The 23,186-nt window shown below is 48.1% G+C and overlaps 1 protein-coding gene across 4 annotated transcripts in view; it reads left to right on the top strand.

Moving 5' to 3' along the window:
• NRG2 (neuregulin 2) overlaps window positions 1-19,691 on the top strand; it is a 159,339-nt gene extending 139,648 nt beyond the window's left edge. For 2 of the 4 annotated variants that reach the window (XM_039385205.1, XM_027726291.2), the window contains exons 6-11: window positions 8,221-8,244; window positions 12,316-12,418; window positions 13,327-13,450; window positions 14,697-14,824; window positions 17,306-17,530; window positions 18,908-19,691. In XM_039385205.1, coding sequence (XP_039241139.1) covers window positions 8,221-8,244; window positions 12,316-12,418; window positions 13,327-13,450; window positions 14,697-14,824; window positions 17,306-17,530; window positions 18,908-19,565 — 1,262 coding nt within the window. In that variant the 3' untranslated portion in view covers window positions 19,566-19,691. The remainder of the gene's footprint in view (window positions 1-8,220; window positions 8,245-12,315; window positions 12,419-13,326; window positions 13,451-14,696; window positions 14,825-17,305; window positions 17,531-18,907) is intronic. The other 2 variants (XM_039385206.1, XM_039385204.1) reach the window with 1 other exon arrangement.
• Window positions 19,692-23,186: the final 3,495 nt, after the last annotated feature.

Here is a 23,186-nt window from a genome sequence, read left to right as displayed (position 1 = left end):
CTTCCCACTTGGAAGTCTTTGGTGTCAGGGCCCCTGGCTGCAAACACCAGTGGGATGCTCACCTGGTGAACTGATTTGTGTCATGTTTCATAAGGTGGTGTCCAACAGGCTTAAACATTACTGCTACCACGCTGCAAAACCAAAACGGGGGGGGAAATGAGTTTTATGTCAGGAAAATGCCCTTTTCAGAGCATTCATTGCAGGAGTAAACTGTGTGGTTTGGTTTTTTTTCTCAGCCTGCAGAATCCAGCTTTTTATGGGGCTGAGATTTGTTTTAATTTTATTCACGTGTTAAAGGAACAATGCCAGCTTTAAAACTGACACGTGTACATTTCCTACCTCAACCCTGCTTTAACCACAGCATAGTAAGGTAAAAACAGCTCAACAATCCAGGCTACCTGTCTGAACTTGGACAAAATTCACCTAAGAAGATGATTCATATGTGTTTATAGCTGTTTTCACTTTCAGGTCACAGTTGGGTAATATAAGTGGAGGCAGCACTGCAGAAAATCTTGCTGATTTTCTGAATAGGAAAGGCATTTCACTCGAGTGTGGACCCTGCAAATGCTTACCTTCTACTTTAATCAATAATCTGGGCACAGTAGAAGTTGCTGTTGTTCTGTAATTTGCTCAGTGCTTCGTCCCACATGGGTTCTGACAGGTCAAAAGCCAAAACAGATTAAATGGGGTTCAGGCATTTCCACTGGAAATAAAATAGCTCTGTCCTGATTCATGATTTGATAACGCTGCCAGCGTTTGACAGATACTTAAATAGTAAATAAGGACACCTACATTGCTGGTGTTTTAAATGTATTTGGGGTATTTTAGGTTTCCAGGCCTAGATTGAAACCTTCTGATTCGTTAATATAAATAATAAATATTTAAATTACTTTTAGTAGGTATATCCCAGGGCTGAGGGAGAGTTTGCAGTGAGCTAAATTGCAGATACTGTTCTGAAAAGGTGTGGCAGATACTTTGCTGAATTTGGGCCACAGATGGAGATGGTGCAGCATCCCAGCATCATGCCAGATGTTGTGTACTTTCCTTTTGGGAGCAGCTTCCTATCTCTCCAATTTAAACCCTTATTCAGATTTTGCTCATGTAAAACTCCCCATGTTCTTCATGACTTCAGGCTGTCTTTGTCTGTTTGACAGGTAGCTCTGGAGGTTTGTTTTGATTTGATTGCCCAAAACACCTGCTAGACCACTGCAGTCATTCAGATGAAAATTGGGTGTATTTAGATAGGTTTTCTTGCATGTGATGTTTCTCTATGTCACTGTTACAACCCTATGAGCAGGTACCCACTGCCAGCCCTTCTGGGTATGTACCCCACTGCTTGAAAATGAAGAGGAAATGTTAAACTTGGAGATTTTTTTCCATGTCACGCTCACACTGTTGCTGTTTTCTGACAGATTGGTACAGAGGAACTCATTAGGAGTTGTATTATTGGGCTCGGAGACCCCCCAGCCAGTCCCGACTCAGCCCTGGTTTGGATGAATAGAGTTTGCTTTTGGTAGGAATTTGCAACAGCAGGATTCAAGCAAGTGATTCAAGTCAGCAGGTGGTTCCTGTTCAGCTTACGACTTCACATTTTAGCTTGGGAATGTGCTGAGATATGGCAGAAAAAAAGTGAAGCATTCTAAAACAGCCACTTACCTGGGAAAATGGATGCAAAGTGCAAACAGACACCACAGCTCTGACCCAGCCAGGTGCCACTTCTGAGCAGAGCTGTGGTACCTGGCTGTGTCAGCTCTCTGAGCCTGCCTTTAGGCTGAGCCTGAGTTAGTCTGAGCCACCCTGATGGTCTGTTTCTGAGCAAGGCTCACACTGCAAGGAGGTCTGAGGCACTGTGGCTTCTCTGTGCTGCAGTGGCGAGGGTTGAGCTGCCACCAGTGATGGACAATAACCCAAAGCAGATGAGGGCCCTGAGACACTGAGGCATAGCAACCCCACATCCAGGGAAACCTGAAGCTGCTTCCTGTTTATCATAGGTCAGCTGTAGGGCAGTGGGGACAAATGGCTTTCCCAGAGTCATCGAAACAGAAAACCTACCAGCAGAAGGAAGGGGAGATGTCAGAGCAAACAACTGCTCACTCACTCCGATTAAAATAGTTGGAAGGTACATATCTGAGAAGAAAAAGATGTCCTGACTTAGGATGTGCTGACTTTAGCCTGTCTAGATGCCTTTTGTCAGTATGAAATGTCACTGATCTCAGCGGGTCTCTGTGCACGCTCCTCCACCCACACATAAGGAATTGGCTGATGGATCAGGGTTAGGAGATCATGTTGTTTAGCTTTTAACTAACCTGTGAGAAGAGAGCCTTACAGAGGCTACACAATATAACTGAGGGACATTAAATCAACATTTAATTGTAGTAGCAATTGTAATGTAGACTGAAGGAGAATTAATGGCATTGAACTGAGAGGATTGTCTGCAATTTCTACACAAAAGAGAGGAATGACCTGGTAGATGAGAAGAGAGAGAATTATTTCCATGGTGATGAGTCATTAAATCCTCTTGCTAATATGTTTTTCACATCAAGGTCTTCAAATTTCTATGTCTCCACAGACAAACTCATGGGTGTAGCTGTTAGGTGGCTCCTGGTACTGTGGTACAGGTACCTGCAGGGTCACAGGTGTCTCTGTCTGGCTGTCCATGCATTAGTGAGAACAGAACACATCAAATTCTTGATCCACAGCCAGAATGAATCCATAGCACAGGTACCCACGGACCATTAAGCCTCTGCAGCCAGATTTTCCTCTCTGCTGGCACACCTGGGTGAAAAGTTTAGCAATATCCAAAAGAATCAGAAATTTCTTCTGTGAGCTTCTAGTGGGTGCTGGAGACTCACCCAGTGGACAGTTGTCTCCTTCATAGGCACAGCCATGGCTGGCAGCTCTTCCCAGAAGACACAAGCCTGTCCAAATTCATCCTTCTTTCTAAGAAACTATTTTATAAAGCTTGTGCTGGCACCTTGTATTTCATAGCTGCCTGTTTTACATCAGATCGAGATCTAGCTCTATATTCTCTCTTCTACAAGCAGTTTTTCAGGTCTCTGTAAAATCCTCCTGGAATTTTACTAATAAATTGCCAGGCTTTGGGCTGGCTGGTTTTAAAGATTTCATGAAACACATTGGCAGCTATTTCACTCCTGGTGGGGCTGAGATACTGAAAGTTAAACGTGCTCAGCAGGAACATTTATACATTTCCTAAGTCTGCACATTTGGATTCTTTCCATTTGTGATTTATGGAACAAGTTAGAAATTTGGGGTAAAGTTTTCTATTTATGCTTGCCTCTTGTCCGTGGAAACCCAAACTTCATCTTAACTTTGCTGTTTATTCATGTCCCCAAATAATCAGCACCAATCTGGAGAACAAATGTCATAGCATTCATCATCTTGGTTAGTGAAACATTTTCATTTTCTACTTTGTGACCCAATTAAAGTTGCAGTATGTAGCCAACCTAGAATAGAGCTGACAGTCATATACAATGTCATCTAGCATATTCTTCATTTTTACCCCATATTTAATCGTGGTTTCTTTATAAATTGATTTTCAATTCATAGTTGGAGTTTTCCTACTGGTCTGCTTGGAAGCAAAGAGCAGGATTTCCAGATATCCATTGGCAGAGCAGCTTTCTTTCCAACCTGTTCCCACAACTGGCTCCATTGCTTCTGGCTAAACTAGCATGGAAGTGGAGCAGTGTAGGTTTATTGGGTGAGAGGCTTCTTGTCTCTCTGAAGGATGGTCCCTTGCACTCAGAAGTCACTGGCTGCAGCCAGAGGAGTGTTGGTCAGGTCATCACCCTGACATGGAGAAGTGACCCTTCTGGTGGGTGGGGTTTGGAAACCTTGCTCCTGACACTGAGGTAAAGTGTCCTCATGAGCAGAGGAATAAATGAACCACTTCAAGCTCTTCTGGGAAGGTCTTGATCTTAATTTTAGCTTCTCTGTTCACTTCCTTTTTTTTCAGTAGTAGTTTTCTACCTGATGCGATTGCAATAAGCAAAAAAATATTTTATCTACCTTTCTACTTCCTTCTCTACCTCTTACTCATCTGACCCCCAAACCAATATTTAGCAGCATTTTAAATTCCACAGACATTCTGCAGCTTCCTTTCATTGGCATTATAACTGCTGACCACTGAATTACAGGGTGATGGCTATGCTTGGTGTGGCTGGGTAATTACAGAGTGTTTGTGGTTTTTCATAGCAGGGTGATTCCTCTCCCCTGGAAGTAGTACAGGTTGCCCTTTGGGATGTCCTAAAGTTAATTGCGTGCTCATCCACAGAAGATTTTGAATACCCTGTTGTTGTGTATCTGGATTTTTGAGGCCAACCAAATGATTTTTATTGTTACAGTACTGGACAAGCTAAATGTCTGCGGAGTTTAGGGAAAGTTTACAGACTTTCTTTGCTTGAAGATTCCATGTATTGCCCAGTCCTTAACACAGGCACAGGGTCCTCTTCTCCATCTTGTCCCACTGTCCTGCATTGCTCCCTGTACTCACTGGGAGAAACCTGGATCAGGGACCTGCAAATGCTACTCTTGTCAGTACAACTGATTATCAATAAAATTATTATCAATTTATTTTCCTGCTGGCCCTCAGAAGTCAATTCTCCACTTTGTTTCATGCCTTGGAGCATGCTCTGTGTTCCAGAGAGCGTGTTTGGGGGGGATAATGCATAGTAACTAAACATCTTAGCAACATTCTTGGACAACCTGAAGTCCAAGTGAGCACGGGCCCACTTTTCAGAGCTGTTTGCTGAGGATTTTATCCTTCCTAATCATCCTACAAATCTACAGATCAATGAGAATCATCTCGCTTGCAGCGTTACTCCTACAAGAATATTTTAGATTAAATGTTTTTCGTCTGTCCATCTTTTAAAGTAAGTAAAATACGTCATAGACAAAATCTTAGTCACAAAGGCACTGCAGGTGAGGTGAATGTAGGACTTTGTCTTTTGTCTGATGGTGAGGAACAGCATTGTCAGTTTGTCTCTGCTGCTGGGATTCATCCATTTCATTTTAGCCATCCCAAAGGCTCCCTCTGCCACGAGCCTGGGGTGCAATAACACCTCCCCACTGCGTGGGGGGAATCCCTGTCTGGAGGGGCTGGAGGACCTGCCTGGACCTCCTGCTTCCTGCTGTGGGGTTAAGGGCTGCAGAGGGGACTGTTGCCCAAAGGTTTCTGGGCACCCCTGAATAGGTCTGTCAGAGACCACCAAGTTGATCAGAGGGACGGACCAGCTCTGCTATGAGGAAAGGCTGAGAGAATTGGGATTGTTCAGTCTGGAGAAGAGAAGCTTTGGGGTGGCCTTCCAGGACCTGAAAGGAGCCTGCAAGAAAGATGGAGAGAGACAATTTACAAGGGCCTGGAGTGACAGGGCAAGGGGGCTTCAAACTGACAAAGGGCAGGATTAGATGGGATATTGGGAAGAAATTCTTCCCTGTGAGGGTGGTGAGACCCTGGTTGTGAGTGAGACAGGTTGCCCAGAGAAGCTGTGGCTGCCCCATCCCTGGAAGTGTCCAAGGCCAGGTCGGGCAGGGCTTGGAGCAACCTGGGATAGTGGAAGGTGTCCCTGCCCGGGGCAGGGGGTTGGAATGAGATGATTTTTAAGGCCCCTTCCAACCCAGGTGATTTCATGACTATATGATCATATTGAGTATCTTCTCCACCTAGCAGAAAATACTACCCTAAGATTTTAAAGATATATTGCTCTTCCTGATAAACATCTTAGAACAGTAAAAGAGACTTCTTTCAACCATGGTGCACAGTCAAGAAAATTTTTTGCTCCAATCCAAAACAAGTTGTTGTTTCCAGGAGAAACTTTGATTTCTCAAACATGTTTGGTACCAGTTGGAATGCTGTTGATATGAAATCAGCACACACTGTGTGGTAAACCACATTTTTGAAGATGATGCCCCTCTGCTGAATGCAGAGCTGGGGCCACCTCATTAGCCTCTGCCTGGATTGCAAAGTGCTGAATTATTTTGAACAGTCTCTTCTTTAGAGAACACAAACCCTCCAAATCCCAGCCTGCTCTTGAGGTGTCTCCTCCTTCACCATCCCAGCAGGGAAGGCAATACCTGCCCATGCTGGGAAGAACACTGAGGGATGGGAAGGGGAGAGTGACTCCCTGTTTGATGTGTTCAGTTATGGGTGATAGAGAAGCAATGTCTGTATCCTCAAGTGATGCTGGAGAAGGGTTGAGTAGCCATGGAATCAGATACAGGAGCACAGGCTGGGGAAAGGCTTCCTCCACCTGCAGAGCTGCTGGTGGGTTTGCAGGCACAGGGAGGCAGGTACACTCCAGCTGCTGTGTGGTTGCAGGGTTTCTCTCCTGCTCAGGGAGCCTGTAGCTGAGACCCAGGGATCTCAGCTGTGTCTGAGCTTGAGGAGCCAAAAGAAAGACAGTTGTCGTAGGAGAGGGACAATGGGAAGGCTCAAGCTCCTCAGGCAAAAAATTCATGAAAATGTTTTGAATTGCATCCATTTGTATCTGCAGATGTTGCAGCAAATCCTGGGACAGGGAGGAAATGTGGCAAGATAGGCAGTATGCAGCTATCAGATGGACCATCAGCTTAGATTTATGGCTGAAATTTGATGTATCTCTACGTGCATTTGTCAGTGTCAGGGGAAACAGTGTGTGCAATGATAGAATTACTCAGGAATAGGTCAGGGCTGGATGTGATAACCAAGAGGTTTAGAATGAATATTCTGTCCAGTTCTCTGCTGCCCACCACATTATGTCCATGTCACTGCAACTTGTACAAAATGCCTGTGAAATGCACTCTGGAGGGTTGTTTTTAGAGTTTTTAAGAGTTTTTTTCACATGTGAGATGTGAAACAGAGAGCAGCCAGGTTTTGTGGCCTTTAAATTATACAAAATTTTAAAAAACCACCCAACTCCCAGCCCCCCCCGCCAAAAAAAACCCCAAACATCAGCATTGATTTGAAGAGAAGAACCTGCTTTAGAACACGCGTTTACATGTCCGTAATGATTAGTGCTAATTCCCCCCTCCCCGCCTAAATTTTGAACAGCATTGCAAAAGAAAGCCAATATTTCTGTGCAGCACAAAGCAGTTCCTATGGAAAACATAGTAACTAAATCTGGACATCTCCAAGCTGCAAATAATCTTGTGTGTATGGTGCTTGGGAGCAGCAGAGCTCACTTTTGTGTACAGCGGTAAGTATGGAGAACTTTAATGTTTGTGTAAGAAAAACTGTCTGTAGGAGAGGTCTGTAGCAGGAAAATGACTGAAATCCAGGATAGCTGTTTTTGGATAACTGTGTGGTTGATTTTTTTTGGGTAAACTCCTGTGCTTGGCACTGCCCCTGCAAGAAGAACTGCAATCTCGCACTTGTTACGAATGTTAATCTGAAAGCAGACGCTGCAGTCTGGGCTTTTTTGCAGCATGCTTGTGTTTCTAAAACAACGCAGAACCACAGCAGAAGTGAAATTGGGAAGACCAGAGGCTTCAGGGAAACCTGCAGTGCAATTTGCACTTTCAGACCTGCGAGGGACTCCTTGCCTTGCCCGGGCAGCTCGTCCCTGGCAGCGCCGGCGATTCGAGGCAGCCCCGAGCTGCCCAGAGCGGTGCTGGCACCACTGACACACCACCAGGAGACGGGCAGGCCCTGTGCCCGGTGACACTGTGCACCCCAGACCAGACTGGGCAGCAGAATGGGGCTGGCAAAGCCTCGGGGCCCGGGGCACACCCCCACACATCTGTGTCCCTTTGGTGCTCAGCCCCCGGGCACAGAGGGGCGTGGGAACCCGGGCAGGGCAGATCTGGCCTGTAGAGAGGGAAGGAATGGGTTTTTCCCAGGTTCCTGCAGTCTCTATGTGTTTTGACCTGTCAGGAGTTGTTTCAGAACAAGTGTACCTTTCCTTTTTTTTTTTTTTTCCTTCCCCCTGCCTAAACTGTGAATTCCATATCAGGTACTAACAAACATGGCTCATCTCAAAAGAATTCATAATTAACTGAAAGAATTCATAATGAACTTCCACTGCAATTTGTTTGGGTCTTTCTTTGCATAACATGGTGGGGATTTGAAATGCTCTGAAGCATACAGTGTCTGTGTGACTGCTGCTGAGCCTACCAAAAGCTAACCTGCTGTAACTGCACGGTGTGTGTGTTTGTATTTTAGAGTTCTCTGACAGACCTGTTTTTCTTTTTCTCTTTCTCTTCCTTGTCTTCTTTCTGCATTGGCAGAGCATCTTGGATTTGAATTAAAGGGTATGGAACAACCATTCATTTATTAATCAGAAGCCATTAAGAGCTTCCCACATTATATTTATGGCTTTAATGGGATGATTAAAAAATCAGCTGTTCTGTTCACTTCCCTGGCACCAACATAGATGTTTGGATTGGGAAAAAAAAACCAACAAAAAAAAGCAAAACAAAACCAAAAACAAAGCAAATCACAAATTCTAAATGTAAACCTCTAAAAAAGCATGTGTATTTATTTTAGCAGCACTTTTTTCTTTGTTCCAAGCAGCAGCCTGGTGTGTGTGGCGTGACTGGGATGTTACAATTGCCATACATCTCCATTCAACACCTTTTTGTGTATTTAACTGAAAAGCAGGAGTTTGTGCCCATCCAAAAAGTTGCCAGCAGGAGCAGGCATTCCTGGAACAGGAAGGCAAATTTTAGGAAGATCAAGGCTCCTATAGAAATTGCCATTCCACAAGCAATAACCTCCACTGGATCCTATGAAGGGTCAGGATGAGCTTTGCCATTCCTCCTCCCAAATTTTAGTGGCTCATTTTTGGTTCTTAACTGGTGAGGAAACTGTTCCAAAAAAGATGGCATGAGATGAGTTAGTCTAGAAAATTAGATCCCAGGGAAGTCATTAGTTCCCCATGAAAGTGGAGGGTGTAATGCTGAGCACCAAGGTGGCAAGCTTGGAAAAACACTGCAGAAACTTAAATGATGTAAAAATATCCCCTTTGGGCATTTACCCAGTCCTGCTCAGCTGTTCATAACCACATTATTTTCCTTCCATTCTCCTCAAGTCTTTTTTTAGAAATAAATCAAGTTACCTTTTGAGTAAGCAGTTGGGAAATCAAATCCTTGAGGTGAGGTTTCCCTGGAGTGTACAAGCCAAGAGCAGGGAGGGCTGGTCAGATGAGAGTAGAGAGATTGGGTAACCTGGTCTGGTGGAAGGTGCCCCAGGGGGTTGGAATGAGATGAGCTTTAAGGTCCCTTCCAACCCAAACCATTCTATGATTCTGTGATGATTCTGTGATTTATCACTTAAAATCATTGATCCAACAGTGTCAGCCAGAGCAGATCTTCATACGAAGATTCCATTTGCTGGAGATATGGGGACACCAGTCTTTCACTTCTGGATCCTAAATTGCCCTCTCAGGCCCCTGAGGTGGAGGGACATGCACTAGCTGAAGCTGGAGATGCTTATCTCCTCTAGTTTTTGCATGCCTGATCCCCCAGGACTGGTGACAGTCCCCCCCCCCACTGCAGAAAACGCGTGAACTTTACGGTCAGGTGTCTCAGAGAAAGCGGTGCTGCTAACGCTAATACACTTAAACCAACTTTGAAATCGAGGATTTTTGACATCCCTTTTTTGTTGACCTCTTGTCCTTTTCCTCACCCATTCTCGATGTCATCACAGAACCGCACACATCCTGTTCCCAGTCTGCAGTCGTCTCTTCTCTGTCATTCGTCTGTCACTGTCATGCCTTGCTGTGACCCCATGGCTGGACTGTGATTCTGTCGGCATTGTGTGGCACCACATGGTTTGTTCATAGTGTTTGCTGCTGTAGAGTGACGATGCTGCTGATGAAGACGTGGTGTTTGTAGAGCATAGAGACACAAATGGACAAGTCCTGCTCCAGGATCTTACCTGCTCAAATACAGAACTGTAGCGTGCACTCTCTTATTTTCTGTCTGTCGCTGTCGAGGCGGTTTTGGGCAACATGGAGGTGCTGTTATAGAGCGTCAGCTTTAATGAGATGTTGGGAGCCAAGCTGAATTACTATCAGCAGGCCATTCAATTTTTAGTTTGCAGCGGTGATGCACAGCCTCACACTTCACTGCTTCACGCAGCAGAGCTGTCAGCTCGAGACAGAGAGGCTAAATCTGCATTTCTGATGAACTGAAACATTCCCTGTGAGTTCAGGTGAAGGTTCAGCACAGTCAGACATGTCAGAGTCAGGGTCCCATATTGACATGATCACCAGAACAGAGACTGGGATTTGAGCCTTGGGTGAAGAATTTTGTCATGTAATAGGCAAAAAAAAACCCCAAAAAACCCCAACAAAACCACAAGAAACCATAGCTTTGATGACTTTGCTCTTTATTTCTCCTCCATGATTCAAAGGTAATGATTTGTGCTTAGGAAAAAAAGTCATTGTAGCAAAATATATTGCTGGTGAAGAATCTTTGGAAGAATTGGCTTGATGGATGAGTCTGTGGTCAAAACAGACCTCCTGTCCAGCCTCTTTTTTTTGTTAAAGCAGTTTTTGCTGGGTAGTAGCAAAATTCTTGCCCAGTGCCATCTGTAACCAGGATGTGACCCTACCTGGTTTTCCTAATTCATACAAAATCTCTGAAATTCCTGTCAGAAGGAAAGAGCTGTACTGGTAGAATCCCAGTCCCAGAAGTGTGCAAGAGCAAGAAAACTTGTCTGCCATGGTTGCTGATGCCTGGAATAGGGCACCTATACAAGGGAAGCACATCGCTGAAGGAGATGTTTCACCCCAGAGTGGGTCCTTTCCCCATTCCAGTTCCATCTGGTTCATTACAGGGAAAATAACCACAAGCAAGCTCTGTTTTGCATCTTCGTGCCAGGGCTGTCATTCTCAGCCCTTGTTCACCAAACCTTTCTCCACTCCCATTTTGAGACTTATAAAGAAGTGAACATTTTTCCTAATGCTTTTTTTTTTTTCTTCCAAAAATGCTTTTTCCTTCCTAACATGGTAGGTTGAAATTGTTCTAAATATTCAGTCACCTGGGAGGTTTCATTGCTTCCCCCTCAATTTTTTTGCTAAAAATCTGGTCCCAGACCTAGACCTGTTTCTCTTCTGGTTTTGTATTTGAGTGTTTGGTAGCACTGGGGGTTTCATAAAATCCATGCAAGGTATTTTGAGTGGTGTGGTGAAGCACAGCAACCATGGCATGACTCTTACTGACTAATCTGTATGAAATAAATATTTCAATGAATATTAAAGAAGGCACAAACCCCGATAACTCGAACATTGACCCATAATGTGGGGGTATGAGGACATCGTTCATAGATGCTGAACCGAAACACCCGTGGCAGCTGTGCACTGAATCCTTCTCCAGTCATCCAGCTGGAGAGCCAAATTGCTGGATGCCACCGAGAAGAGCATCTGCTCTGGTGTAGCCACAGAGGAAGAGGGGTCCTTTCCATGGGATTACTGCCTAGGTGTAGCTCAGTTACGCTCCAAGTGATACCCAGGCATTTCCCGGGAGCTTTGATTGACGGGGATGAATTACCTCACTTCCAGCATGGTCTGGCTTTTGATGCAAGTGACTTTTCTGGTTTGAAAGGTGGCCCATGACACAGGGTGACATTTGAGAGAAGCAGCAGCAAGCTGCTTGTATTCTGTGTGTGCCTCTGAGCTACCTGGTGCAATGGAATGAATCGCTTCCTAGGGTTCCATTAAAATTCCATCACTGGTTACTGTATTTTAATTAGTCCACTCCCTTTTCTTTGTCGAATGCACTGTCACTTTTCCATCCTCATGCTGCTTTTTGACCGTTCTAGGATGTCCCTTTCAGCACCTACATGCTTTGGGGCCTGTTGCTCAGTGGTTCTAGGACACCACCGAGCTCCAGGGCATGCAGCAGCTGCAAGGCAAAGGCATTCTGAGCCCGTCAGAGCAGAGCCTGTGATCAGGGCATCACAGGGCACGTGTGCTCGTGGTGAGTGGGGGGTGCTCGGGGGTGCTTGGTAGGTGACTAAGGCACCACAAAGGGGGGAACTGCTGGAAGGGAGAGGAGAGTCGTGGGGCTTCTTGAGATTAGTCACTGTGGGAGAAGAAGGGCAAGTGAGAAGTGTGAGTGCAGAAGGGGTGAGCTACCGAGTGAGAGAGGGCCAAGGTGCAGGGAGAGAAAAGGAGTGAAGGTCTTGTGAGGGGTGAGTAAGGTTGGGCCAGCTGGGCTCAGGTTTGGGGCAGCTCTTAGACGGGCAGTGGATTGGTAGGAGGTGTGCCCGAGCCCTGTCCTCTGTCTCACCCACACGCAGTGCTGGTTCCTGTGCAGCCAGAGGCACCCCTGGTGTTGGACCCCATTTGTAACTGGATCCTTTCTCTCCATTTGCAGAAGCAGAAGAGCTCTACCAGAAGAGAGTTTTAACCATCACGGGAATCTGTGTTGCCTTGCTTGTGGTGGGCATCGTCTGTGTGGTAGCTTACTGTAAAACCAAGTGAGTATGGGTGGCTGGCAGACAAGAACTGGCCAGAGGTTAGTGAGTGGCAGTGTTCATGCTTCACACTCTCCTGCTTTTCACCCAAATGCTATTTTAAGGAGATGTTCTGCTGTGGTGTTCTCAGGAAGGTCTCATGCAGGTAATCAGTGAAGCCATTTCCAGGCTGTGCCTGAGCAGAATGCTTTCCTGGGACCATCTGCTTATCCTCTGAAACAGCACCATTTTGCCCAGCCAGGTGATGCTGTGCCACTGGGAAAAGCTGGCCCCAAGCCAGCAGCTCACCTTTTGACAGCAGAAGCACACTGGTCTGCTGTGCAGGAGTTGTGGGCTCAGCCGTGTACATTCCAGGGACTTTTGGAGCGATCTTGATTTAACAAGAGGCTTGGTAACTTCTTTTATGGTCAGCCTTTCCTGCCTGGACAACACCTTTCTCCCTACTTAGCCTGCACCTCATCTCAGTTCAGGGTGCCCCTGGGACATGGTGTCCTACCAGGGGCATGGGTAGGCTTTGCCACTTTGTCCCTCATGCAGGATAGGTCAAGTGCCTTTCCACCAAGGCCAAGCCAGGACTTGTTCCCCCTTTTCTTCTCCTCACCTTTCTCCTTCTCCCCAGCACCACAGTGTCCCTGCCTCTGCTGCATTGGGATGGACCTTGTCTTGAAAAAGGGACCCTGGGTCCAGCTTCTCGAATTGCCCATGATAACAGAAGTTCACCTTTTGTTTGGAAAAGCAGCAGAACGTGTCAAGTGTTGAATGCCTTGTTCCTTCTTGTTTGCAACTTCCCACAAACACCATGGGAACATCCATGTGCCCAAGACTTGCCTCCTCTACTGTCTGTGGGGGCAGAGAGCCCCACGAGAGAAGTCTTCCTAATAGATTTTTTTTTTTCCTCTTCTGTTTTAAAGGAAGCAAAGGAAACAAATGCATAATCACTTGCGGCAGAACATGTGCCCTGCCCATCAGAACCGGAGCCTTGCGAACGGGCCGAGCCATCCACGTTTGGATCCCGAGGAAATCCAGATGGCCGATGTAAGACCCTCTGTCTCCATCTCCCTGCAGGCTGTTTTCCACCAGGGGTTTGGCGTGGGTGTGTGTGTGCTTACACATCTGTGTGCAAGCCCATGAGGAGCCAAACACTAACAAACTTGAGCAAAGAGATGAGATTCCGCATAAAAACATTTCCGAAACCAACATCTGAAGGGAAATGTGATTTTACTTTGAAGTACAGGATGAGATTCGGGCACTCGGGACAGGCTTGTTTTGATGAATCAAGTGTGACCCTGATTTCCACTAAGAGAGACGTTCCCAAAGTTTCCTGTTTATTAAGCTATCCTGTCAAGTCCCACTTTGTGGGATGACAAATGGGATCAGCGGGGCAGTGACCAGAGCTGACGTGGTGACCACGTTGTGCTGAAGCAGGTCGTGGTCATCATGGTCACTCCATCAGCCCACGTGCCCTTGCCAGGAGTTGTGTCCTGGGCAAGGTGGGATGACCTGATGGGGTGCCAGTGTCAGGCCAAAGAGAATGATTTAAGTCTTTAGGACTGGATCCAGAAGGGCAGTTCAGCCACTCTTGTGACTTCAGTCAAACCCCATAAACTCAATGGGTTTAAGCGCCTTGCTGGACCAAGGCCTTGGAAGGGGTCAGAAAAAGGGAAGGGAGAGGCAGAACCAAACAAGAAGTACTGAGGAAAATGAGTCCATTGAATCAGCTGTGAGCTCTGCTGGGTCACCCTTTGGATGGTAAAATCTGGCTAGGGTGAATCCTAGCCACGAAGGAAGAGGGAAAGGGAATTCTAAGAACCATAGTTCCCTAGCCCCAAATTACTGCCTCCTGCAGGGAGCTTAGTGTCACTGTGAGAAGCAGTGCTGGTTGATAGACGGAGGAATATCTCAGCACAAATATTTGGATCACACTGGGTGTTTCTGTAGGACTCAAATCTCTGACAGATTTCACATCCTTCTCTTTTTGCTGGTGTAACCTCCTGTGGGCAGACACGTGTCTCTGCTCAGTAGCTACACATGGTACCATTGTCCCCTGGGGAGACCCTTGTCTCTCCATACCCTTCTGCAGTCCCCATGCCATGGCCCCTTTCCAGTGTTCAAAGTGAAGGGGCAGAGAAGAGCCTTCACCCTCCTTGTCTTTTCCTGTAGGTTGTGGAGCTTCTGGGTTCACCCAGTCCTCACCTGATTTCACCAGAAATACCAGCTGAATTTCTCTGTGGCAGCATTCACAAACTGATGGCTGATCTGTGTGGTTCTTCATGTTTTACAGTATATTTCTAAGAATGTTTCTGCCACCGAGCACGTGATCCGAAGGGAAACAGAGACAACCTTTTCGGGCAGTCACTCCTGCTCCCCATCTCATCACTGCTCCACGGCCACTCCAACGTCCAGCCAGAGGTGATGTGTACCATTTTCCCCTGAACTTTCTCCTGCTGTTTGCCTTAGGATGCTGTGAGATTCAAAAGGTTTTCCTTTCACCTCGCTTTCTGTTTTCATCTGATGTTTGGCTCTGCGCTGGCATGTGGGCCAGGTCTACACTGCAGGTCTTTGCAGGCACAGCTAGATAGTGAGAGGTGTGGAAAAGTGGGATCCTTGACCTGCAGGGAGGTGCCAGCAGGAACCTGCAGCCCTGACATTGCTGGGAAACAGGAGGAAACCAGGCTGTGCTTCCATGCTTTTTGCACAGACCCAAATGGGAGGATTCATGTAGGAAAGGCTTTGCAAGTTGTATTTGCAGCACACTGGCCACCTGAGATAATTCATGAAGCACACACAGGCTGTTTCATACTTAGAATGTATTTGCTGCGTGGAAGACAAAGCATACAAAATATCACAAAATATTTTGGTCAGTTCCTCAGAGTCAGGGTCTGCCTTGGAACTCACAGGTTTTCACCAAAAAAAACCCCTACTCCTGCACGATTTATCACAGTCCAGAGAGTTGTGTTAGAATCTCAGCCTCTGAGGTGGTGACACCTCTCTCACTGGAAGTCTTTCTGAGGCTTTCAGGAAAACTGGGTCTAGCAGGAGAGTGCCAATATTTCTTGTGACACAGGATGAGATGTATTTTTTGTTTTAATTTCAAAATAACTGTCGGAAGGAGAGCTTCATGGCTTGGAAGCTGAACTTCTCATGGTTTTCAAGAGCATTTAAATTGCAAATAGATTCCCCTATTTTTATGATGTTAAGAAAAGTCTTTCAAATGCCCTAAGGAGAATTCTATGCTGTTTTGAGTTTGGATGCTCCACTTCTTCCTCTTACTCAGCTCTTGTGCTTCTTCCAGTAAGTGATGGTGTTTTCCATGGAGATCCCTTGCCCTTGATACGTGACTGGCTCATGTACTTCATTAGCCTGATGGGTTTGTCTCCATTCATCCAGGAATCCTAGAATTCTTTCAGCTAAAGCTCATAGGTGGCTCACAGTAGGTTTCCTCAGGGTTCAGACATTCGTCAGGGTTGAACAAGTACACAAGATCAACTTCCGATACTGAACTTGGGTTTTCAGGTGAATCCCTTCCAGATTGCTTTGGCTAGACCTCCAGCAAGCAGAGAGGAAGCCAAGAATGACTTGATGGGCTGGAAATGACGGATTTTTCCAGGGAAATCCCACCCCTCGTGAGCTAGACGGCGTGTTTTCCAGGTTTTTTGAATTTGTACTCTGCAGCCCAGCCCTGGATAGGTGTGTGCAAGCTTGAGCCAGGTGCGCAGAGGCTCCTGTGCTGGCAGAGCTGCACTTTGCTGGCCTTCCATGCTCGCTCCAAAGTCTTGGGCCATCCCTGGGCAGCTCCTGAAGAGCAAAGGTGTGCCTGGAGGGCAGCATTAGCACATGGCAGCTGTGGGGAGGAACCTACCTTGCGTAGCCTCTGGCCCTGGCTACCTGCCACCTAATTTTCCTGAGTCAAGTGCAGCAAGCAGGTGCTTCTTGAAGTCATGCCAGAGGCAAACTACTGGCATAATCAGGCTCCATTTTACTCCATCAGTGCCTCTAATGAGGACACTGTTTGAAGTTATAAATGAGCATGTGCCTGGAGCCATCAATAATTAACAAGTTCTTGGGAAGTCTTAATGAGGCCTGCTCTCCTCTGCAAACCCCCACCCAAAATCCTCCACCGGCACAGCTCCATCTGGTGCAGTTTGGAAGTTCAGAGGTGTTGTATTTCTGCCACGGAGGGTGCCAGTGTGGTGGCCGTGGTGTGGGTGGGACCCCAGTGTGCAGGTGGCCCTGTGTGACCCCGGTGAGTCCCTGTGGGATGTCCTGTTTCCCCCCAGACTAGGACAGGTGAGGCTCTGAGTGCTCAGCAAGGTCTAGCCAGCATATCATAGCTTTTGTCTAGCACCTTGAAAGTGTTTTGCTGCCAAAATCTTTTATAAACCAGTGGAAACTGAACATCCAGATCTCTCTTTGGTACACTTCTCTCTGCTAATTTTGAGTGGCTTCTCCTGGCTCCTCTCTGGTAGCAATTCCAAAGGGGCTGTCACTTGGCAATGCTGGTGGCACATTTGAAGAAACTTGGCTGACTTGCCTTGGCATGGCCAATGTGTTGCTCCACACCCAGAATGGTTTGCAAGCACAAATCAGGATTGCACTGGCCTCCCTCCAGAGGCTGTCCCGTCACGGCCATTTATTCAGTGGTGGGATAAATATCTTCTATGCACTGTTTTGCTTTCTTTGTCCTCTAGTGATATCTCCAAGAAGTAGCAAAGAAAGGCAAATCAAAGGTAGGGTTGGGAAGCTGGGCACATCCCTGGCCAGACATATCCTAGTGAGAGAGAGAAAGGGGATGCCAGTGCAGAGGTGCAGAGCTGAGTGTGAGCAGTGCTCTTTGGAGAAGAGCTCGAAGGGGATTCCTTGCTCACTGTCCACTCGGGGTTTGGTCCACAGACACGAAAGCCACACCTGGAGCTTGGAGCGAACGGAGAGCCTGACTTCAGATTCCCAGTCTGGGATAATGCTGTCCTCGGTGGGAACCAGCAAATGCAACAGCCCCGCGTGCGTGGAGGCGCGGGCTCGCCGCGGGGCCACCTTCTGCATCGAGGACTCGCGGAGGCCCACGACGCAGTACCGGGACTCGGTGGATTCCCTGCGGGACTCACCCCACAGCGAGAGGTCAGACCCCACTGCTCGGTGCCACAGTGGCACAGCGGGGTAGAGCTGTGCCCTCTGTGCACAACACAAACATGTTTGCCCTTCCCAGCCCTAGAGCAGCAGTCCCGTGGTGGCACTGGAGAAACTCCAGCTCTGTCCTGCCAGAGGAGGACACTCTGGTAGGGGCAGCAGCCAGTACTGCATCCTGCTCACCTGGTGGCAACGTAGATTTGGAGCATAGGGATGACAGGGGTGTAAAATACCCGGCTGCAGTCAGCAACTGGTGAAGAAAAACTGGCTCGAGAGTGCACCCCAGGCAGCTTGGTGGGCTGGCAGCTCAAGCAGGGTCTGGCCCTTAGGTACATGGGGAAAAGGTGTGTTTCCTCAGCACAGTCCTGGATGCCCTGGTGAGCAGGCTGTTGTATGTGGGCACAGCAGTTGGATAGGGCTTGGTATGATCCAGCCTTCCAAGGAGCACAACTGCAGAGCTGAGATACCTTCAACAGCAGTAACAGTTGTCCTTCCCCTGGTCTGGTTCCTCATGGTGCAGAAGCACATCTCCACCCTTGATCCAACCCTTTGCAGGTAGCCATTGGTGATGCTGGGTGGCCACATGGGCAGTTACTCTTCAAGGCAGTGGGACTTGTCTGTGGGCAGAGGAGAAAGGCAGTGCCTCCTGCTCTCTCATTCCTGTCCCTGGTCCATTCAGGTTGACCCAGCTCGTACAGAGATCTCATACTTCACAAAACACGTGGGTAAAAAGATGCTGAACTAGCCAGAGAGCCTGGGCAGATGGAATTGGGCAGAGATAACACTGGGACTATTGAGAGGAAATGAGATCTGCTCCTTAGAAAGAGGTGATGCCAAAGGAAGGGCTGTTTGGAGAGGAGCTGGACTAGACACGGATGGCCACACTGATGCTGTCACTAGAGGACAGTGGTAGATGCATTTTTGAGACATAAGATTTTTGCTAAGTCAGAGTAAGCAATGCCCAGGCTTTCCCCATCTGTGGCCTGAGCAGGAGGAGGGAATTTGGGGATCTTGCTTGGAGAGAAGCCTGGCAGCTCCAGAGGGAACAGAAGGCAGGCAGATGAGAGGCAGTGAAGCCTTGCCTCAACGATGCCGGGCGGGAGTTGCATGCCGAGTCCCTCTGGAGGGGCAGCCTGGGGATGCACAGTGCACAGTGTCCTAGTGCCCCACTAAAAGCAACAGGTCACCCTCCCTTGGCCCAGCAGTGCAAGCTCCCTCCACCTGGTTCCCCAGGAGTTGTGGAGCTCCAGGAGCGGGTGCACTGGAGGCCTCACAGGTCCCCGGGCCGGGTGTTCGGCAAAGCGCGGGCGCAGCTGATGGTTTTGGGTTTTTTTTCGGTGTGTCCAAACAGAGGTGTTCTTTTTTCAGGTACGTGTCGGCCCTGACCACCCCAGCACGCCTGTCGCCCGTTGACTTCCACTACTCGATGACCACGCAGGTGCCCACCTTCGAGATCACCTCCCCCAACTCGGCGCACGCCGTGTCCCTGCCGCCGGCGGCTCCCATCAGCTTCCGCGTGGAGGAACAGCAGCCCCTCCTGCGGCGCTACCAGCTCCCCTTCCAGGACACGCAGAGGTACGACAGCTACTACCAAAGGAAGACCTACCTAAACGACAGCATGGGGAGCCTTCCTTCCAGCCCCTTCCGCATCACGGAGGACGACGAGTACGAGACGACGCAGGAGTACGTCACAGCGCTAGAGCAGCCAAAGAAAACAGCCAGCAGCAACAGGCGGTGGAAAAAATCCAAACTGAACGGGCACATCCCTCACAGAGCCAGAGCCGTCCGGGACTCCTTCTCCTTGAGCAGCGCCTCTTACAGCGAGTCTGACGAGGAGCTGGTGGCCGAGAGCACCCCGTTCCTAAGCACTCAGAACAATGAGGCGGCGCACACAGAGTCGCCGCCGCTGCACCGGCCGGGCGACAGCCGGACTCACTATTCCTGCAGCAGACACAGCGCCCACGGGGAGAGCGGGCGCAGCAGCCTGGCACACGTGGCGCCCAAACCGGACCCCGACCCTCTCTAGGCACCTCCCAGACTTCGTCGCACCCGCAGACACAACCGCGTGGAGGAGGCCGGAGGAGGGAGGCGAGATAAAACAAAAACAAACAAACAAAAAAAAAAACAAACCATGGAACAAAAAACAAACAAACAAACAGGAAAAAAACAAAACAAACACAAAAACAAAACAAAAAAATAAATATTTTTATTTTATATAAAAGAGGGGGAAAAAATATAACAAATAAAATGTTTTATTTTCATTTTAGCAAAGTTGTCTTATAATAGCTAACGACAATGACTTTTTTATAGGGAATCTCTATTTATATGTAATGTCTTGATTTACAGCTTCCGAGAAAAAAAAAAAAAAAGATTTAAAAAAAAAAAAGAAGAAGAAAAGAAAACAAACAATAAAGTAAAAAAGAAAAGTGGGCCAATTTTTGACTACTTAAAAATAGAAAACAAAACTATCGTGGTGCCTTTTGCTGTATGCTAGTGCTGGGATTCATGCTGAGGATTCTGTTTCAGTAGCATTTTTAAGATCATAGATTTTTGTTTGGGAGACAACCCGTCACAAGGGCACTCTTCTGTCAGAAGAAAACAGCCTCGCCACTTTGCCCCCCTGTACCCTGCTATTAATGATCTTATTCTTTAAAGTATTGTTTAAACACACATTAAGGACATGAGTGGGAGCATTTCCATTATCATGTCTAACGGGGATCTGTCTTGCCCTGTAAAATACTTGTATTTTCGCTTAAATCAGGAGAAAAAGAAACCCAAAAAGCACCGTGCTGAAATGCAAGAAATAACGTTTCTTTTGCCACACAGGTAGGAAGACAAAATGAAATCGCGCAGCAGCAGCTGCCCTCACAATGTATCTCCCAACCTTTGGCCATCTCACCTGTGGGTCTGGAGTTGGGTTGGCACAGGTTTGTGGTCAGGCAAGGCAGACACCCGTGTGATCACACCCGTGGGGGGATCACACCCTGTCAGGTACCGCTGAATCCGGGTCGCTGAATCCATCCTGGGCAGGCAGTGTGTGGTGTTCCCAGCGGGGTGGGCTCTGTCCAGCCCCAGTGCCCGTGGCTGCGTTGCCGTGCCGGTGCCGTGCTGGCCACGGCACCCCCTTGGCTGAGCGGTGCAGCCGCGGCGTGGCGTTGGCCAGGGCACCGTGTGCCGCGGTGCCGTAGGGCTGTGGGGGCTGTGGTGTCCTGTGTGACATTGTGCATGACATCCTTGCCAGGAGGACACCCAGAGGGTGGTCCCAAGGTGCGGCACGGCCGCGTCTCCCCCCGGCCGCGGTGCTGGGCGGTCGCCGGCTGTGCTGCCTCAGGGTTCAGCAGGACCCCGAGCACTTTTGGCCCCGCTTGTCGCCCCTGCCTTGGCTGGGAAGGGCCCTGTGTGGGGCAGCCCAGCGAGGGATCCTCCCCTACCACCGTGCCATGTATCGTAAAGAAAGTTGTTACCGTCACGTCCCGCCATCGGCGACGGACGTCGCGTTTCCAAACTCGGAGCAGCTCTGGCCATCGGCTCTGTGGCGCAAAGAGACAGTCCTGCGTGTCCAGGCGGCAGAGCACCCCCCGTGGAAGTGCCCCTCTCTCCTCAGTTCTCTGCAGCAAACCTGTTTACATTGTAGCCTGACTTTTTTCTTTTTATATTTTTACTTCTGCATGTCCTTTGCATTTCAGATACTGTAGATTGGATGCATGGTGAAGCTGTGACTGAGAAGATAATACAACAATTGACAGTGTATTATTTCATTTAACTTTTAGCAATAAAGTAACTAAACCCTCTATTCCTCACCCATGATGGGGTCAGATAGAAAACTCTGCTAATTTGTCATAAGATGATTGTCAAAGTTTGCTCTGGATTGTCTGAATGTCAGAACTCTCGACTGTTTAACACTTGAACATTTTTTATATTATAAATAAAATAAGAAATAACAAGCTGTGGGCTGCATTAATATCAGGCCCTTTGGGGGGCAAGTGGGGAGCTGTAACAGGTACCATCCACAGAATCACAGACTGGTCAAGGTTGGAAAAGATTTCTTCCAAATTCCCTGCTACAACAGCTCACCCAGAGCCAGTTGCCCAGGCCTGTGTCCAGTCAGGGTTTGAATGTCTCCAGGGATGGCAACACCACAGCTTCTCTGGGTAGCCTCTGTCAGTGCTTGGCTCCACTCAAAGCAAAAAAGTGTCTTCTTGCATTTAGACTGTATTTACTATTTTTTATTTTCTGCCCATTGCCTCCTGTCCTGTCACTGGACGCTGCTGAGAAGAGTCCAGCTTCCTCTTCTTCTCTGCCTCCCATCAGGTATTTATACATATGGACAATGTCCCCCTGAGCCTTCTCCAGGCTCAACAGCCCCAGCTCCCTCATCCTTTCCTCATATGAGTGATGCTCTGGTTTAGTAAAGATCTTTATGCCCATAGAGACCCATAGGTAGGTGTTTTTCTACCTGGCATGGATATTTGACTGTCACTGCAGGGATTAGGAGGTGAGTGAATGCCACCCTCACATCCCTTGGGTGGATCTCATTCCTTCTCCAACTGCAGACCAGGAGATCCTCCTTCACTCCAAATGTGGCAGCTTTTAGCTGTTCCAAGAGAGGACAAGATCTGTGGCATGTGCTGCATGCTAGCACCCATTTCAGTGACTTTTTTCAGCAGAGTGGAGATGTGTTGGGTCCAACCCTGCCAGTGCTGTGCTGTCGTGCAGCACCTGCCCACCCACAAAACAGGTCCCTTCTTCAGCTCTCCCATGGCAAATCCATGTCTCTGGATAGCCTCCCTGTAGGGGACTCACTGACAACACAGTGTATCCACAGGCATCACAGGCCCTGAGGGGGAACTCATGGCTCAGCCCAGCTCAGATCTCACTCCCTTGTTCCTGCTCAGTGAGATGAGGTGCCCAAAAGTCCCAGATGAATTCCCCCTAGGAGGAGAGGGATCTGCTACACACTGGTCTGAGACAACCCTATGGAAATGTATAGGTTGGAACTTAATGATCTTGGTTAGAAGTAGATGATCTGGTTGGAACAACATGATCTTTAAGGTCCCTTCCAACCCAAACCATTCTATGACTCTATGAATGCACAGAGCCATGAGAGAAGCCCCCAGCCCTCACGATGCTGCCCACGCTGAAGGCCCAGATAATCACACCCACAGCCTGGGCTTCTTCTGCTCCAACCCCCCCCAGGATGCCCATTAGCTTGGAGCTAACCCTGCTGGGTCACAGGCCACCCCTAACACCCATCACATGTGTTGACTCCAGATAGACCAGAGGGCTCAGCACTTCACCCTCAATAAGGCATCTCAACACTGATTTCCCAGAAGGTTAAAGGCTGAAGGATCCTGCCCTCCTGCTACGGGGCTCATGTCACCCAAGGAGGTCTTAGATGTCTAGGACTGGGGATAAAGGACTGAGGATAAAAGGTGAGGATAAAGCATAAAGGATAAAGGATGAAGGTCAAGTCCTGATTTGGGAGATATTTGCTATGTAACCCCTGGACACACCATGCCCCACTTCTGTGCAGCCCGAAGCCTTGCTGGATGAAGGCAGTGGTACGGTGCAGCTCTCCACTCTCCCGTTACTCTTGGGACATGCTCCAACTTCCCATTGCCTTTGATCTCCCATCTTCTCTCCTCCA

The sequence above is a fragment of the Pipra filicauda genome, unplaced genomic scaffold, assembly GCF_003945595.2.
Source record: "Pipra filicauda isolate LSUMZ 115617 unplaced genomic scaffold, ASM394559v2 scaffold3_size10097308_pilon, whole genome shotgun sequence".
NCBI lineage: Eukaryota > Metazoa > Chordata > Aves > Passeriformes > Pipridae > Pipra > Pipra filicauda.
The sequence above is the reverse complement of the archived record's forward strand: the minus strand, read 5'-3'. Positions and strand labels throughout refer to the sequence as shown.